Here is an 18,789-nt window from a genome sequence, read left to right on the forward strand (position 1 = left end):
GGATATACTAATGGAACTTTATTAATAAATATTTTGAAATTTTATTTCAACTTTTCTTTCTCCCAAAAAAAGTTCAGTGGCCTATAATGGAATCACTCACTTTGAATCATGTTACACTTCGAGTTCTATGTGCTGCTGCCATTGTTGTTTTTACAAGTCTTCATAGCTGTGAACTTGATTATACCAACAGCGACAATATTTTAGCTGACATGAAACATTACAGGGGCATCATCTGTGAGCTTGACATACCCAGTTATTGCTTTAAAGTTTTTCATCACCTTCAGTTTTCACTTTGTCTTTATTAAATTACTGTCTTCTAAACCGATGATCGTGTAAATGATCCTGTAAATGTACTGTAAGGAATCAAGCAATTAAATGTATTTTCACTGTATTACCAGCTTTGGCACTACTAGCTTCTTAATTTCTAAGTCTCATTTTTACAGGGTGAAATATGCATGCATACATATAAATGTCAAAGAAGTCAATAGATATCTTATTATATATATTGTGTTCATTATTTAGGATTCCAGTCAAATTGAATTACTGAAGGAATTAATGGATCTTCAGAAGGATATGGTTGTCATGTTGCTGTCTATGCTGGAAGGTAGTCAAAATTTAATTCTAGTTGTTCTAGCAAAGTTTTTACCTTTGTGATTTTCTTCATGTGAGAAATAATGCTCCATTTTCCTTTAGGTTTTTAATTTTCATGTCTCAATTGTGAGGAGTTGTTAGGTCTTAAAGTGAATGGGAGATTTATCTAGTGTAGTTGATATATTTTATATTAATTTTGAATGTCAGAATTGTATAAAATCCAGCTCTAGCAGAAGTTTTACTTTGTTTCCATGAACTTGGCTTCTCTTTTGGCTTAGGTGAAAAGTTCTTTTACTATTGAAGTTGGAATCCTGAGTTCTAGGAACTGAACCATGTCAGTCATTTTATTAACACCCATACTATATTGCATTTATTTTGGTAGTGATCTTAGCCATAAAGAACAGGTTTCAATTCGTCTAGTGACTAGGTTCAAGGTCCTTTATAGACAGTACCTGAAATTATGATTCCCCAGAGAATGTGATCATTGTCAAGAAATACTACTGTTTCTTTAGCTCCTTTATTGTATTGCATTAGTGCTTCCAATACTAGCCTAGCCAGACATACACATAGATGATCCAAAGATCTGTTTTTCCTTTTTGCTTCTTACATGTATCCTATCACATTTACTTTCTTGAGAGAACTGGGAGGGCAGTAAATGCAGCATAGGTTGCAGTGTAGCATGTATTGCTACTGCTACGGCTTTGCTTATAGAAGGTCACTGGGAAGCAACGTAAATTCTTAGTATTGTAGGCTGTTCTTCATGAGTAACCTACTGAGATACTCATCCTAACTAATGTGACACTAGTTCTGTCTATGTTGCACTATAGTAAAATTCATAGTATGCTGCCTCATGTTTAGTACTATATTAAATGTAACAGATGTCTTCTGTAGGGCTTGTTAGTTCTTCCTTTCTTTAATGGCAAATACTTAGTCACTTATGTTTTTTCCAAGTCTTAGGGTAGTGTTATTAGCAAAAGATTTCTGACTTTACAGCTAGCTTTCTCATGTGACTATGTTAGCCAATAGTTTATCATTCTTACTATTTGATTATTTCACTAGTCATTATTATACGCTTTTCTTTGCCAAAACATTTGCTGCCATCAGTATCTCTAACTTCATGTCATCACATCTAGGTAATGTTGTGAATGGAACTATTGGCAAGCAGATGGTCGATATGCTTGTGGAATCGTCCAACAATGTGGAGATGATTCTGAAGTTTTTTGATATGTTCCTAAAATTGAAGGATTTGACTTCCTCTGATGCATTCAAGGAATATGACCCTGATGGTAAAGGGATAATTTCAAAGAGGGATTTTCACAAGGCAATGGAAAGCCATAAGCATTACACCCAGTCTGAAACTGAGTTTCTGCTATCATGTGCTGAAACAGATGAGAACGAGACTCTGGACTATGAGGAGTTTGTGAAACGATTCCATGAACCTGCCAAAGACATTGGTTTCAATGTTGCTGTTCTCCTGACCAACCTGTCAGAACACATGCCCCACGATACCCGCTTGCAAACTTTTCTTGAACTGTCAGAGAGTGTCCTGAATTATTTTCAGCCTTTCCTTGGACGCATAGAAATCATGGGCAGCGCAAAGCGCATTGAACGAGTTTATTTCGAAATAAGTGAGTCAAGTCGGACTCAGTGGGAGAAACCTCAGGTAAAAGAGTCAAAGAGACAATTTATATTTGATGTTGTAAATGAAGGCGGGGAGAAAGAAAAGATGGAGCTTTTTGTTAATTTCTGTGAGGATACCATCTTTGAAATGCAACTGGCTGCCCAGATCTCTGAGTCAGATCTGAATGAAAGGTCAGCAAATAAAGAGGAGAATGAGAAAGATAAGCCTGAGGAACAGGATCCTAGAACGGGTTTCTTCTCTCTCGTGACCATGAAGTCAGCATTAGTAGCTCTCAAGTATAATTTAATGACTCTTATGAAAATGCTCAGCATGAAGAGCCTAAAGAAACAGATGAAAAAAGTGAAGAAAATGACCATGAAGGACATGGTCATGGCTTTGTTTTCTTCCTATTGGAGCATTTTGATGGGCTTACTACATTTTGGTTGTAGTGTCGTCCGGGGCTTCTTTCGCATCATATGCAGTTTGCTGCTTGGAGGAAGCCTAGTAGAAGGAGCAAAGAAAATCAAAGTGGCTGAACTATTAGCTAATATGCCAGATCCCACTCAGGATGAGGTACGTGGGGAAGGAGAAGAGGGGGAGAGGAAGCCAACAGAAGCTGCATTGCCTACAGAAGACTTGACAGATCTGAGAACTTTATCAGATGAGAGTGATCTACTCTCAGATATATTTGGTTTGGATTTAAAACGGGAAGGTGGACAGTATAAATTGATCCCTCACAATCCAAATGCTGGTTTGAGTGATTTACTGAGCAGTCCCTCCTTAGCTCCAATGCCTGAGGTGCAGGAAAAAATCCAGGTAACTGTATCTTTTATTTCTGCTGTATGTTTCTATCTACTATATGTTAAGTATAGTCTGGAAACAAAACTTGCATCTATGTTTTTCTGGGTTTTGTGACATGTTTTTTAAGGAATCACATATAATTACTGATGTTTACCCTCTCTGACGTCATAAACTTGAATTCCCACAGCCTTCTCTAAGTACACGGTGTTTTGGTTTGCTTTTAATTCAGTGTTAAAATGTCTCTTCATTAATGTAAATTGAAGGATCGTCTTCTCTCAAGGTTTCAATTGTTAAAAAAAAAAGCCTAACATTCTGCACTGTATGTATCCTTTTAACTAACTCTGTAGTGTATAATAGTGCTTAGACACTTTTTAAATCTGACTTTCTGTAGGAGCAGGTGAAAGAAGATGAAAAGGAAGAGAAGGAGGAAACAAAATCTGAACCTGAAAAAGCAGAGTATGTATTACTTTAACCTCTGATCCTATGAAATGTGGTTTGTTTCACTGAAAAACCAGCTTGATTTGTACTTACTTCTTTGCCTTTAATTTTGTGTCCATTCATGTTCCACAGTTAGGATTTTTTTTAACCATCCTTCACATTTGCAAGGAAATGCCATGTAAATAGCATCACTCAGAGACTTTATGAATTTCCCTCTTCCAGCAGCATCCTTTGTAATGTCAATTTAGTTTCTTTTAGAACGTGTTTGATTGATTAAGATTTTCTTGGCAAGTCTGAACGCTAGAAGAAAATCTCTTGGAAAAATTGTGACAGCACCTGGGTTCCAGAGACTTGTTATCCATCAGTGGTAGAGACTGAATCTGTTTTGCCCCTCCCATTTGCTATGACCTGTTTTGAGTTATTTGGATTTTGCAAAACCTTAATATTCCAATGTAATTTTAATGAATTACTGAGTACTCTCACATCTTTATGAAGAACAAGTGTTAGCATTTGTTAAATGATCATTTTAATCTTTTTAGGATATGTTAAAATCCAATGTTAATGAGATTAGCTCAGAATAAAAATAGTGGAAAGCAAAACATAGTGCTTGGTTTTAACGAGTAAAAAGTATGGCACTCCATCCCTCTATTTTTTGGTTCCTGATACATGTACAATTCTGATACATGTACAGTTCCTGTAGCGATAGGTCACTGTCAAAGCTCTAAGTGGGTCCCTTAGTATCAAGCTCTATCCTTATTGCTCTCCTGGGATGACAAACACTTGCCAGTGACAAAAACTCTTCTTCCTAATCAGTACAGCAAATTTCTAACTCAGCCAGTATAACTTTGTGAAGGAGAGTCTTGCTGGCTTTTGAAGGTTACTTCACTGTTGATTGCTCTGCTTGGCTGTGTGAGTTACAGTGATACCTGTATTCTCTCTGAGGAGTGCAGTGCCTGGCACTATTGGTTGCCCTGAAGCCACTCCTAACATAAGACAAGCTTTCAAGTGAACTTTCAAGTGAAAGTTTGTCGAGTGTATTCTAGTAAGAGAAGCAGCGTAGGACATCAGTTATTCTGTTTGTAGATAGATACAGAGAAATTAATAATGTAACTTATAAGTTGCCTCTCACTCTGGTTTGGCTTCAAATGGACTTCTGTGATCCTTTCATCTATCATGCTGTCAGGTCAAATTAACTTCTAAGATAATTCACAGTTCCTTAGATCATGTGTTTGGAGAAGGCAGCCCACTAACTATGACTTTCTGTAGTCAGGCAGCATGGTGATAATCACACATCGAATGCTGTCAAGCTTTCTTATTCCTGCCTCCTCCTGGAGTGGGTACTTATGAATTCCTCAGGTGGGCAGAAATGCAGAATTTAAAACTTGAGGTTTGGCTTGTAAATGCAAGAAGAACCAAAGTTTTCTGCAACCTTTGTGGGAACCAGATAGTTCAAGTGCATGAGGTTGGAGGGGAACACTTAGACATAGAGGCACTCATACAGACATACAGCTGTCAGCTTACAGACATTTGTCAGTGCAAGTATTAGCTGCACAATTATGAAGCAGACCCTCAGGTACTAAGGTTGGCAGTTTCTTGATTACCTGCCTCTACTAGTTAGCATCCTCACTTCAAGGTGCCAAACCAGTAAGTTTAATTATCTGTAGACTTAATCAGTCACTCTTGCCAGTGCTTTGGGCTGAAGAAGGGTATGTCTCCTTGTTATTCATGTGTGTGAACTGCATGAGTCATGACTACTTGAGCCTCATGAAAAGATGCAATGGCCTCTTTCAGGGTGTGGTTTTAATTTTTTTTTGTTTAGCAATTTTATTAACTTGACATATTATTTTGGCTTCATTTGTGTCCTAAGAGGAGAAGATGGAGAAAAAGAAGAGAAAGCCAAGGAAGACAAAGGGAAACAGAAATTAAGACAACTTCATACTCACAGATATGGAGAACCAGAAGTTCAGGAATCAGCTTTCTGGAAGAAAATCATTGCATACCAACAGAAGCTTCTTGTAAGCTGTTCTCTAGACTATGTGTTTAGCTGTTGGCAGGCATGTGTACCACCATATTATTCTACCAATGGGAAGGCAAATTTGCATCTGATGAACCTCATTTTTTCTATCCGCCATCATCCATAAAAAGGACATAAAGGCAAAGGTTTAACTGGAATGTTAGAGAAAAGAAACACACAAATAACTTAGTGGACAAGATATTAATTCTTAGGAAGACGGTTATTGTCCAAAACCCAGACCTTCAGAAATGCCTGTCCATCACTGGAAAACAGCCATGCATTTTTACGTGAATAAAATGTCCTGATATTTCATAGCAGCTTGTGAGCCTGTAGGATTTGTCTTTCCCTGAGACACAACTTTGGGAAACTACAAGCTCTCCTATAAAAAGACTTTATTAAGATACAATGCTTAGCCTAAAACCATGCAACAACCTAATAATGATTGTGGTATCATTATTAGGCAAAGTGTATTTATATTCTGTTTCTATTTTCAGAATTATTTTGCACGAAACTTTTACAACATGAGGATGTTGGCATTGTTTGTTGCTTTTGCCATCAACTTCATCCTGCTTTTCTATAAGGTAAACTTGTCTAAATATTACTTTTCAAGTTGTATACTGAAAAACATTCAGGTTTTGTAGACAATGTACTACGGTAAAACTGCCTAGCCTGACAGATTAAATACCTGCTTCATACTGCTACTTCAGAAATCTGACACGGTGAGAGCTAAAGTGTTTGTGTGAAGTAATAATAGAGTTCCAGTACACAAATAGCTATTTACAAAGTTCTGTGCTGTGACAGAGGCAGCAGACTGAAAGGCATACCCATGCCTCATGCTCCATTTCACAGTACAGTGACTCAGCCAAGCCCAGCCTTCACTGGCAACTTAAACTAATACATGTCAGCTGAGATGTTTTCTTGTGCCATTATGCTCCCCTGAGAGGGTGTGTACAGCAAGAAGTCATATCGTCTTAAGCTGCCTAGAATATCACTGATCTTCTTTGTCAAGACTTTTAGTATTGTTAATACAACTCTAGAGTCTTCAGACTCAAATCAGTTTCTGGCAGAGCCCTGCTGATAAAAGCTACATGTGGGAGTGCCAGGAGCTGACTGGGTTTCTTCCAAGAGGGCTATGCCCTTTCTTGAATTTGAGGTGATAAAATTCAGCGTGGCCCAAAATTGCTACCATGGACAGAGAGTGAAAAAAAAAAAAAAAGAAAATGCACAATATCACAGATTCTTGTAACAAGATGAAAGGGTCACTGTGAGGTATTCTCTGTGGACATTTTTATGCAAAAAGTTCTTTCCTCACTGTTATACTGTCCTTGGTATCATTGTTTTCAGTTATACTACTTAGCTTCTACTAGTGTAAAGCTCCTGTCAAAGGAATACAGCTGCAATATTAAGATTAAGTGATTTAAACAGGTCTCCACCTCTGCTGTGACAGAAGAAAGGGAAATTCCTGTGGTATCTGCTGGTGAAAGTACCAAGTTGAACAGCCTGGAAAGTGACAACCAGAGGGTCATTGCAGTGCATTATGTCCTGGAAGAAAGCAGTGGCTACATGGAGCCCACGCTGCGGATTTTGGCCATCCTACACACAGTCATCTCATTCTTCTGCATCATAGGGTATTACTGTTTGAAAGTAAGAAAGACTGAACATTGTTTTTTCTTCTAGCTCCCAACTTTTTTATGCAGAGTGGTATAAATTGGAACAAAGTCATAGCAACTTTGCTTAAGCAGGTTGAGGGACCATGTAAAGAAACACTATTCTGTTAGTGTAACCTACACGGAAATTGTGTGTTAGTTGATGTGTGAATTCAGGAAGTTACAGGCCAGAGCCTGATTTGCAGGGATGACACTGGATCATAGGATCATGTCATGGTCCAGTCCCCGAGCAGCAGCCCCCCCGGCCAGCTTTCCCCCAGTTTATGTACTGAGCATGACGTCACATGGTATGGAATATCCCTGTGGCCAGTTTGGGTCAGCTGTCCTGGCTGTGCCCCCTCCCAGCTTCTCACTGGCAGGGCATGGGAAGCTGACAAGTCCTTGACTGGTGTAAGCACTACTTAGCGACAACTAAAACATTGGTGTGTTATCAACATTGTTCTCACCCTAAATCCAAACCACAGCACTGTACCAGCTACTAGGAAGGAAATTAACTCTATCCCTGCCAAAACCAGGACAGATCAGCATTTGCACTGTTACCATGTCAGCCAGACAATTACAGCAGTAACCTGTATCAGAAGCTGCTTGTGACTGTCAAAGACAAGCTGCAAACGCACATGACCAGAGGAAGCTAGATGATAGTGTCTGTGTTACTAGTCTGTCAGCTGGGTCGTTTGAAAAGGATGCAGCATTTTGGACTGCCACTACTGCATGTTGTGGCTATAGACAGTGCCTACTTTTCATATACACTCTGGTGGTAGTGTTCTGGCAGGAACTTAAGCATCTTTTGAAAGAATATCTTGCAGAAGATCTCTGTTAGGGATGTAAGAAATAAAGATGCCACCTTTATTGGCAAAATACTGCTGCTGGTTTAGGAAGACCAAATGCCATAAATCTCTGGAGCTGGGAGGAGTACATTTACGATGTACTTCCCCCATTTTTGCACTCTTTCCGAGGCAAAAACTATAGGTCAAAGTGCAAGATAGTACTAAATTAAATGGGCCTTTGCTATGACCCAGTATGGTTGCTCATTTGTCCATACAATTATAATTTCTTTATTAAGCTTTTATGTTGTCCTTGATATTTTTCTTTTCCTCTTTTAATGGATAATACCTTTTCTATGCTAAAAAGACGCAATCTGCATTTGTAGTTGAGGCAAATGGTCATCATACTACTGCATTAAGTGGTTGATTTTCATCTCTACCTTAGGTGTCTCTGCAGGTCAATAAATACTAAAATACGTTTTCCTGTTTCACTGGTTGGCATGCAGCATGAAAGCTTAGATTTCTGGCTTTTGAGATGTCCTCTTCTCCCACCTCGTAGCTTTTTTTTTCCCACTATGACTTTTTATGCTACTTTCCCACATTGGTTTTTTGAACTACATTTATCCTCTGACTAGAAGGGAAAGACATTATTATCATTATTTGCCATAATGAATTGCCTTCCTTCCAATTCTGAAACCCTGAAGAAAAGACCAAATATGGTTTCAGTCTCTGTCTTTGGAGATACACTGCTTTCAAAATTAAAAATCTTCATAACTGCAGGTCTGTGTATGATATGTGTGCTTCTGGAGGTTGCTCTGCATGAAATCCACTAAATTTTTCTCAATTAGCTGTCTGAAAATAAGATTGGAACTACTGTTATTGTATCTAATGCAATCACCATGTTGCTTGAGTAGTCTAATTTTTATTATTACTGTTTCAGTATACTCATGTCTAGTCTTGACTAGTAATACAGTCAAGGTGGGTAGTGCAGCGTGGGTGAATTTTGGGGATCTGTGAAATAATTGCGGGGAAGAGTAGGGTTTATTTTTTGTCGGTAACAGATTTCTAAGAAAAACCCATTCCAATGGGACCACTAGTTACATCTGCCTTCTTGGAATGTACTTTTGAATGTCATCCAGCTGATGAGAGTTGTAGGTAAAGCCTGATCCTTACTGCTCAAGCGTCTCAGCTGCTGGCAAAGAACTACAGAGCACAAATCAAGTATATGGAATGTGATTTAAGGATTTTTCTTTTTACTGCTTCCAGTCTGTCTTTGCTCTCTGCTGTGAAACCACTTTGCTTTCCACTGTGAAACCTCAAGAATTCTTTAACAAATGAAAGGCAAACTCAATAACACCTCTGGGTATCAAAATGCAGTCCAAAAGTGTGATCACAAATTAATATTTTGGAACTAGAATTTCTAAGCATTTAAAAATTATTTTTATTTTAGCTCTCTTTCGTTTGACAAGCTCTAATAGCTCCATAGCACTGAAGAACTGTTTTTATTTGAAGGATCCCTTTTCAGGGTTCTTGGCCATCTTTTTACAACTGTGTGGTATGCTGTAGTTATATGATTCTGAATGACCTGGTCCTTGTGCATCTATACCTTTACAGTGTTATGGGCAATTGTCAAGTCTTTTAATTTTTTTAAATAATATTTTTGCTTTGTTCAGTTTTCATACTTTATTTTTCATAACAGCCAGCTTTTCTTAAAAATTCGCAGACATGTCAGTGCATTTAAAATAATTCCTGATTTTTTTTCAACTGCAGGTTCCACTGGTTATTTTTAAGAGAGAAAAGGAAGTGGCAAGGAAATTGGAATTTGATGGGCTGTATATAACTGAACAGCCATCAGAAGATGATATTAAGGGACAGTGGGATAGACTTGTAATCAACACGCAGTGAGTTTTTACCTACTCTGTCTCTCTATAGCTTTGCAAGGAATTGTTCTTCAATCTCCACAATTATGTAGTTGATCATCCAGCTTGTCTGAAATAAACAATTGTGAGGGATATATTTCTAGCAAGGATATACAAAATATTTCAGGCACCTGTTATGCTAATGTTTACTATTACTTTTTAATCTTATTCATTCACAGGTTTTTGCTTTAAAATTATTTCTGTTCCATAAAAGAAAAAAAATTGTGATGAATTTCTTTTGGCAAGCACAGTGATGATTGTGTATTGCTGTCAGCTTGAGAGTGAACTGTGCTTTGCATCCTTTTAGTGTCTCTTGAAGGCTCTCCTTTAGGAACATGTTTAAAGTCCCAACTCTCTGCCTGGTGGGACTCTGTGATCCAACTGCTTTAGAACCCTGTCTGCAGGCATTGGCTCTGCTGCTCTTTCCCAGCCACATTAACATGGTAGGCTGAACACCATTTGGCAACTTTCATTCCAGTGACTTCACAAATGACTAGCTGGCGATAGCAACAACAAAAGAGCCTCTTAGAAACAAAATCAGTATGTAATTTTTATGACGTCTTAGTAACTACTGAAGCTTCTCATGATTGTCTCAACCATAATCTTGTTTATCTGTGTTTTTCAGGTCTTTTCCAAATAACTATTGGGACAAATTTGTGAAAAGAAAGGTAAGGCTTATTTTTAAAAATATATATGAAATTAAAATAAAATTTTAATGGAAGTTTATTTTCGTGTTTGAAGAAATACAGACAGCACTTCTTTGAAATATAACTTTGATTCAGTTTAGATTTCTGTATTTACCATTTTAAAATACACAGAATTCCTTACTCACCTCATGCTTACAGCTATTTTTGTGTGGTTTGAATAGTTATTCTTTCAAACTTTTTCTACATACACCTTGTTGTATAAAACAGGAATTCAAATACATTCATGAAATTCTGTGGAGAATTTCTGGGTACACCTGTATGTATATTGCAACATATGTAAATTGTTTTGTCTGTGTGTATTTATGCATTCACCTCCATGCACACAGAATAGGGAGTCCCTCACCCAGGAGAGGGTTAGAAAGGAATTTAATAAGAAGATAGGACAGATTGAGATGTTTAGGCATAGGGCATAGTCAGACAACTGTACTGACCAGCAAACTGTATACATGCATCTGGCCCTTTTTGTCCCTTACCACTCTCTTTTCCCACACCTGTTCCTCCCCAAATCACCTAAATCCATCCCTTTTCCCACCTTTGCTTCCTCCTTATAACATCCAATAATAAGTTCTGTGCAATCCTCAAATGCTCTTCCTTCGCCATCCCATAAAGTATCCCACATCCCTTGGCAGTAATCCTCTTACTCTGAAAGGTGATCTGGAGAGCTACTCCCAATGACTCATCTTGATGGGTTTTGCACCTGGACACTGGGGCTGAGGCTCTCCTGGGATAGCCCTGGAGGGACCAGGCAGGGTGTCCATTCATTGGGAGTCTGTAATTTGGGTTCCTGCCTGCCATTGTGCCCCTGTGCTCTGCTAGGCTTGAGGAGATGGGCCTTTAATGGGCTGATGGCTCCTGTGATGGGCCTGGGAGTAGCTGGGCAGGATATTCTTCAGACTCTCCCCCAGCCAATGTATCTCTGTGGTCTTTTGTGGGTGTGCAGATGAGCTTTTATCACATAATCTAACAATCTCTCTCTCTCTCAAAAATAGTCCTCCATATGCAGAGACTGTTGAAGTTCATTTCTTACGAACATTATGTCAAATGTTTTCTCAGCTTGCTCTTAGAAAATAAATGTTGTGTATGTACCATAGCTTACAACAAGAATAATCATCTTAGTGCGTTTGGTCACAATTGAAAAAGGGTGTTTATGTTGTTGGATCAGATTTACCCCTCCTTCACACCATTCAATGCCAATCTTGAATCACACTTTCGGAAACATGTCTTTTTAAATACTAGTTGCTCTTCTGCTTCATAACAGTTTTAGGTCAACCTGTCTAAAAAATGCTTTGAGTTGTGTATTCATTTTGCTGTTGAAAGTATTTTTTTACATATTTGAAGTTGTTAGATACATATTTCTATCTGTCTATCTAAGCAAAGAGGAGGGAGTAGCTCACATAGAGTACTCAAGAAAGAAAATAAAATCCTATATGGCTTCTGTCAAATGTAGGTCAAGGAAGGTTCCTATTAAAAGGAGAGGAGCATGATTTTAAATTGTGTGGAAGGTTTTGTACTTTATCTTTGGCTGAGGAACTGTTCTGCATAGATCTAAGTGCCTTCAAATACACTATTTTGCAAAGAATGTTTTCTTTTATATATATTAATATTTTTATATACATATACTTAAATCCCCAGCCTACTGAATGATCCACAGTCATGAAGCACTGTTTTCAGGCATGTGACAAAGAAGGCTTGTCTCTAAAAATCTGCAAAAATATCAATAAAGATTTAAAGCATTGCTTATTAGAAAGCTGGTAAAATACCACCTCACCTGCAGGAGTCATTCAGTTATGATCTTGTTATCCAAAATTTTGTATTTCTTTGAGTATTCTTTTGAAAATGAGAAGAGCCAGATAATATTTAAGAAGGAGCTGTGTGTTCAGTGAGAATGGGAGCAAGTATGTGTTCATTTCCAGAAAAGTTTCTTATGAACATGTTAAATTTTGTAAGAAAGAGATGGGGGATAGTTTGAGTTCACTGAAAATCATTTTTAGCTGTAACTCTCTCTGTTCAAGATCTTTTGATTCCTAAATATTCTGTGTGTATTACAGTTTCATCGCATTATTAACTAACAGAAATAAGGTCACAAAATTATGCAATGGAGCTATTTAATAAGTAAGGATATTTTTCGCGACTATTTCAATGTGAAATACTTCCCCTTAAAAGAAAAATAAAAAATCCAAAATTCCCCATCAAGATGTTCAGGTTATTTAAAAAAACTTTTTAAACAGAATAAATATGTTGTGTGGTTTTTTTTTTTTCCTTAAAAGGAATAACTAGTAAGGGTCAAATACTGTCTTTGAGAAATCTTATTTTAATCAGAGCTTTTCACATAGCTAGGATATTCAAAGCCTCTCTTTCCTGTGTGACCTCACAGTGTATTTTTTTTTCTGTCGGTGATGACATTGATTTAGTTATTGTCCTTCTGCAGGGTTGCTTTCCACTTCCTGTTTTCATTAAATGAGTAGGAACACCTTATCTTTGACAGCCACCTCTTGCCTCTATTGAATTGATTGCAACTGAGCAGAAAAAAAATACTACTGACTGATATGATAGACAGATGGAAACAAACAGATGAAAAAGATCGTCTGTGTTAAACCTCTTGTCTTCAGAAACCAGGCTAAAAAACAGCTGGTCTACCCAACTCATTCTCTTGAATATTCCTCCTAACTTTAGGTCATGGATAAATATGGTGAGTTCTATGGCCGTGACAGGATCAGTGAGTTACTAGGAATGGACAAAGCTGCTCTGGATTTTAGCGATGCTCGAGAAAAGAAGAAACCAAAGAAGGATAGCTCCTTATCTGCTGTGTAAGCATTCGCTTCTGGTTTGTTTGTGTGAATGTTTCTTTTTTTTGTTTGTTTGTTTTTTTGTTTTGGGGTTTTTCGTAAGTTAAAATCAAGCATTCAAGGTTTGTCATTCAGCTTTGAATTTTCTTGTTGCTCTTTTATGTATAGCTATATAAGATAAATCAATTCTTAAGTTCAATGATAGAGTGATTTTATTTCATTACAGACAACATATATGCAGGACTCCACTGTTTTTTGTGTATGAAGATTTCATTTAGTACACAGCTGCTTGAATGCATCACATTCCCACTGTTTTGATAGTGTCATTACAACTGGGCTAGAAACTCCTTTTCATAGTTCTCTCAGTTCAGCTCAGCTGGAAAGAATGGGCAAAGTTGGCACTGTGTGTTCTGACTGTAAAGAAATGATGGAATATTTAAGCAATACTAATAGTGACCAGTAAAATCTAGGAAGTTGGATGATTAGTTTTCACATCTTTTTATAATTTGTTTTCCCTAAACTGTGTATTTGCCTATCATCTGAGAGACAGACCTGAAAAAAAGCCCCTAGATGTTCATTTTCCTTCTTAGGGAAGGGACATCCTCAGTTTTTGTAAAGCACTGCAAAAATGTTTTTTCTGGTTCTGCGTTACAAAAAAAGATATTCAAATAGATAGAATATATTTTAACAGATGGACTTTTAATGCTACAGAGATTCTAATGTAAGGGTTTATTTATAGCTTTCTTTAAAAGCAACATTTTATCAATGGGTTTGGCAAGGATTATATGAGGGACCACTAGTAGATTAGAATTGCATTGAAGCAAGGGCTGATTTTGTAAAGATGGATCTTTAATATCCATGGATGGATAAATAAACCTGGAGTCCATCTAAACAATCAATCAGGTGCAGTGTTAAGGCCCAAGGACTCTGTGGCATTGCGATACTAAATAAAATTTAATATTGTGGCAGAAGTACTTTCCAGAATACTTTCTTAGCTGCTGTTTTGCTGCTGGATTATAGTAGGACCCATGATTGAGTTTAGAAAAAAAAAATTGATTTCTATTACTTTTATTATTGGTATAAAAAGAAAATGAAACTACTTTCCCTTCCCTGTGTGCTCACGACTCATATTTGGGAAGAAATTTGAAATAATGTTTCTGTGAATACTCTTGACAAAACAGACCAGAATGAAGCAGTTGGAGAAGGCTGATGAAATACTTAATTTCAGAATCAGGCCTGAAGGATGCCAGTTTTTTGTTACATCTCTAACATCTACTCCATGTAAAATACATTAAAAAAAAAAAAATTATGACCTCATCCATCTTTCATGTTCTCCCTGGAGAAATCATTCCATGCTTATAACAGATGAATATGCTGTGGGAAAATAAACAACTATGACAGAAGTTTACAGAACCATTCGCATAAAATTCATATGCTTCAGGAAGGTACATGTATCCACTTTTTACCAGTTTCAAAAATGAACACTAATGAAGCTACTAAAACTTAGGCATATTCCAGATTCAACATTTGAAATATATTTACAGTGCAATGAAGATAGAGGTGGGAAAAGCACTGGAGTTGAACCCTTACTGTACCACTTTTGGGCAAAAAAGTGGAGAATGGTATGACCTGGTGCAGATCCCAGCTCTAGTGCCTCTGCTTCTGCATGTGCCAGCAGCAGGTGGCCCAGACTGAGGGCCTAGATACCTATAAATCTCTCAACACAGAAGGGAAATGCAGCATGTAGCATTTCCATTCCCAATACAAATGAGCCAGGTTTTTCTTCTGTATCCTCAACCCCTAGCTCCTACTGTTTCTTCCCCTTTCCTGTCGGCAAATAACCTGGGATTCCCTTCCATCTGTCTTTCTGCAAGGGAATGAGAGCACTCTACTTGCAAGTGACCATGCTTCTTCAGAAGCTCCTGTCTGTCCCACTGATGTACTGCATAAAAAAATCCTCAGTGTACTGTTATATTTTAACTCTGTAAGAGCCATTCAGCTTATGGATGCAGTCTTGAGTATTTTTTAAGTATATATATTAAAATTTATAAATATGTCTTTAAATATTTAAATAATTATTTAAATATATTGCAGTATTACTTAAATATAACCAACTAAGGAGGATGATGCAGTTGGAGCTTTACCGTAGATTAGACAGTAAAGATAGATAAAATTTGCACAGTGGGATTATCATAGAATCATTGAGGTTGGAAAAGACCTCTAAGATCATCGAGTCCAACCGTCGACCCAACACCACCATGCCCACTAAACCATGTCCCTAAGTGCCTCATCTACACGTCTTTTAAATACCTCCAGGGATGGGGACTCCACCACTTCCCTGGGCAGCCTGGTCCAATGTTTAACCACTCTTTCAGTAAAGAAATTTTCCCTCATGTCCAATCCAAACCTCCCCTGGCGCAACTTGAGGCCATTTCCTCTCGTCCTATGGCTAGTTACTTGGGAGAAGAGACCGACACCCACCTCGCTACAACCTCCTTTCAGGGAGTTGTAGAGAGCGATGAGGTCTCCCCTCAGCCTCCTTTTCTCCAGGCTAAACAACCCCAGTTCCCTCAGATTGAGACAGTGCACTGTTTTTCCATTGAGTAAGTTTCCCTTCTGGGGTGGATGGTATTAAACTAGCTGCAGCATGGATGAAGTATATTTGAGAGAACTATATGAAAGACACAAAGATGAAAGTTATTTATCAGAGGTGTCATAGTGAGGATTACCTCTCAGTCCCTTTACCTTCCTAACTGCTGTTGGTTCTGCAGTCATTAGTCTAGTCACTGTCAATAGAAGAGGCAGCTGAGGCATCTGCAGCAATCAGTGACATAAGGCTAATTTGGGGGAAAATAAGCAGGGCTTCTGTTGAATGCTCATGTGGTAGAAGAATTCTTCCCCTTTCAAGAAGAGAAAAATGTAAATAATTTTCTCCTGGAAGATGTGAGGTTTCCGTAGTTTGACGAGAAGATAAACCATATCATAAATGTGAAGTGTACAAAGAATGAGTGCAGTTGGCCTCAGAATGTGAAAGAAGTTAAAAGGTCTTATTCTTCCTTCTCATGAGAAACAATAACCTAGGTTTTGAAAAGATTCTGAAGCAGGTAACCCCCTTGTTTGTAATGTAGTGTCCTGGAGAGCAGTATTGTCCCTGATAAACTGGTAGATTTTTCCCTCAGGTGACAGCCTGCCTCTTGCCCATAATGGCTGCTGAAAAAGTAAGGGATTTTTTTTCTACACCTGAAGTCCCAAGATTTAATACCTGATATGATGTTACCACAGGATTTACAAACCTGTGGATGTGCCTATTTGTCCAAATAGAAGTGTGTATCTGCAAGTGGGTAGTGGCTTCAGTTTTCATGGTTGAGAGGCAGGCATAGTTACCGTTAAATGTATAATGTCCAAATTCCCAGCCTGTTCCATTGAGAGGAGTGATGCATATGTGGGAAACTCAACTTCAAGCCTTTCCACTTATGGATGATACCTCCTCCTTCGATTATTCACTTGGGAATCTTAAGCCTAGTGGATCCTTGCAGAGGCTTTGTGTAGGATACCTTAAAATAATAATCTATTCTATGTGCTGTATCTCCAAGGCAGACAGATAACTTAAAGACAACGAGTAACTCATTGTTTTGTTTTGTTTCGGTTCAATGCTTTCTTTTTGTAATGGTCAACTGGCACCATCCTCTGTAACATATCACCTGCTGATGTTCAGTGCCTAGCACAAAAGGAGCACTATTTCGACACAGTGCAATAAAAATGATAATATTTCTTACCCAGTTGACCAATTAATAATGAATGTTTCTAATCTGATGGGATGCTTTCTATTATACAAATAGTAACATTAACGGAAGATCTTTCTAAGCACCTACATTGAAACTCATTAATTGGTAAGAATGATCATATTTTCATTAATGATTTTTCTTATAGCTTTAGAAAGATGGGTCATCATTCTGAACTGTTTTCTCTGTTAGATTAGCCTCCTGAAACAACCTGAAAGAACCTTTAACAGAAAATTTCAGTGTCTGCTAAGAAAGTTAATGTGAAGAGCTAACTAATTAAAAGTGACTCTTCCCAGTTTTCATTTGTCTGTCATTTTGGAAAAAGGTTAAATGCTGCTGCAAGGCTATTTCTCAGTTTGAACTTAAAGTAATGATAGTTGTTCCTCAGCTGGCAATGCCTTATAGCTGCTCTGAACAGCTGTGATGTACAAACATTAAAATGATTCAGGCTGAAAAGTTCAGAATTTTCTGATTCCAGTTAACATTAGTATCATTGGATTGCCTGAGGATTTTTTTTTTAAAGGGAAGAATAACTTTTGAAAACCTACTCTGTTATACTTGGAACAGCTGAATGCAGTAGGCCTTAAGAAAGACGCTGTAAAAAGTCTGGGTGTTGTTGAAGGTGATGATATACTAGTGCAGGTTGCAGCCAAAAGTAATACAGGCAATTTCTCACAATTTTCCTATTGTTTATTCACATTGTGTGTTCTTACACTGTGCCATCATTCACCGTCGCTAAACTCAGCTACTACAACTGCAGTACTACAGTGTATGACAACATGTTCAATGGTGCAGAAAGAAGTCAAATAAAAATTCATTCAGACTAGGAAATTCATCCAATATAATACTAACTAATGATATTCCAAGGGAAACTTGAAACCATACTGTTACTTTTTGATTCACAGCTGTAGTGCTTAATTTTTATATGACCTCATATTTTTTTAAGTCTTTGAGCTATTTGATCAAGGTAGTGAGCAGAAATAAACAGGAGAATGCAGTATTATGCATGTTATTATCGCTTTGTTATCCATATGAGACTTACTTTAAAAAATGAAGCTATGGAAAAATGAACAGTTCCTTTTTCCATATAGGTCAATATTCACATTATTTTTAGGAGCTCTACAGCTATTGCTGTTTGTAAAATATGAAATCATCAAATTAAATTGACTAGAGATGAGTTCCCTGGTGCTGGGTTTTTTTTGCCATTTCATGAGAGGGTATCCTGCCTGTCCATAAGCAATCCTGTCCATGGTGTTTCATACAAAAAACAAATATAGTTATGAATAGATGGAATGTAGTCACAAGAATATGCCTGGCACTAGAAGTGAGTGGTATTGGGTCAGAATAAAGTAAGAAATTAACTTCATGCAATAATATTTTCAGAAATAAATTTCAAGAAGTTTTGGTTCATTTTACCACCTGAATATGTTATTGAACAATATTTGAATGAGAAACTGTTCTTAACATTTTTGACCTTTTTTTTTCCTTTTCCTTCTAGGACAGAGTTTTCTATAAATTCTAATTTCTTTAGTAACTCAAATTTGGGGCTAGAACATTTTCGTATAACTTGGGGTTGACAAAAATGGTATCAGCAGCTCTGAGCTGTGCTAGACTGTTGTTGGAGAAGCCATTTGATTGTTCAAGAGGCATTCCTAGCTTTAGTGAAATGGCAGCGTGATAGATTTGTCTTTGAGTACTC

General features: G+C 37.5%; 1 protein-coding gene across 3 annotated transcripts in view; it reads left to right on the forward strand.

Annotated features, from left to right (window-relative positions):
• RYR2 (ryanodine receptor 2) overlaps nt 1–18,789 on the forward strand; it is a 457,875-nt gene that overhangs the window by 421,312 nt on the left and 17,774 nt on the right. For all 3 annotated transcript variants that reach the window (XM_076334184.1, XM_076334182.1, XM_076334183.1), the window contains 9 exons: nt 523–604; nt 1,725–3,028; nt 3,405–3,469; nt 5,319–5,466; nt 5,960–6,046; nt 6,891–7,109; nt 9,667–9,797; nt 10,441–10,483; nt 13,196–13,329. In XM_076334184.1, coding sequence (XP_076190299.1) covers nt 523–604; nt 1,725–3,028; nt 3,405–3,469; nt 5,319–5,466; nt 5,960–6,046; nt 6,891–7,109; nt 9,667–9,797; nt 10,441–10,483; nt 13,196–13,329 — 2,213 coding nt within the window. The remainder of the gene's footprint in view (nt 1–522; nt 605–1,724; nt 3,029–3,404; nt 3,470–5,318; nt 5,467–5,959; nt 6,047–6,890; nt 7,110–9,666; nt 9,798–10,440; nt 10,484–13,195; nt 13,330–18,789) is intronic.

Source organism: Aptenodytes patagonicus, chromosome 3, assembly GCF_965638725.1.
Source record: "Aptenodytes patagonicus chromosome 3, bAptPat1.pri.cur, whole genome shotgun sequence".
Classification (NCBI taxonomy): domain Eukaryota; kingdom Metazoa; phylum Chordata; class Aves; order Sphenisciformes; family Spheniscidae; genus Aptenodytes; species Aptenodytes patagonicus.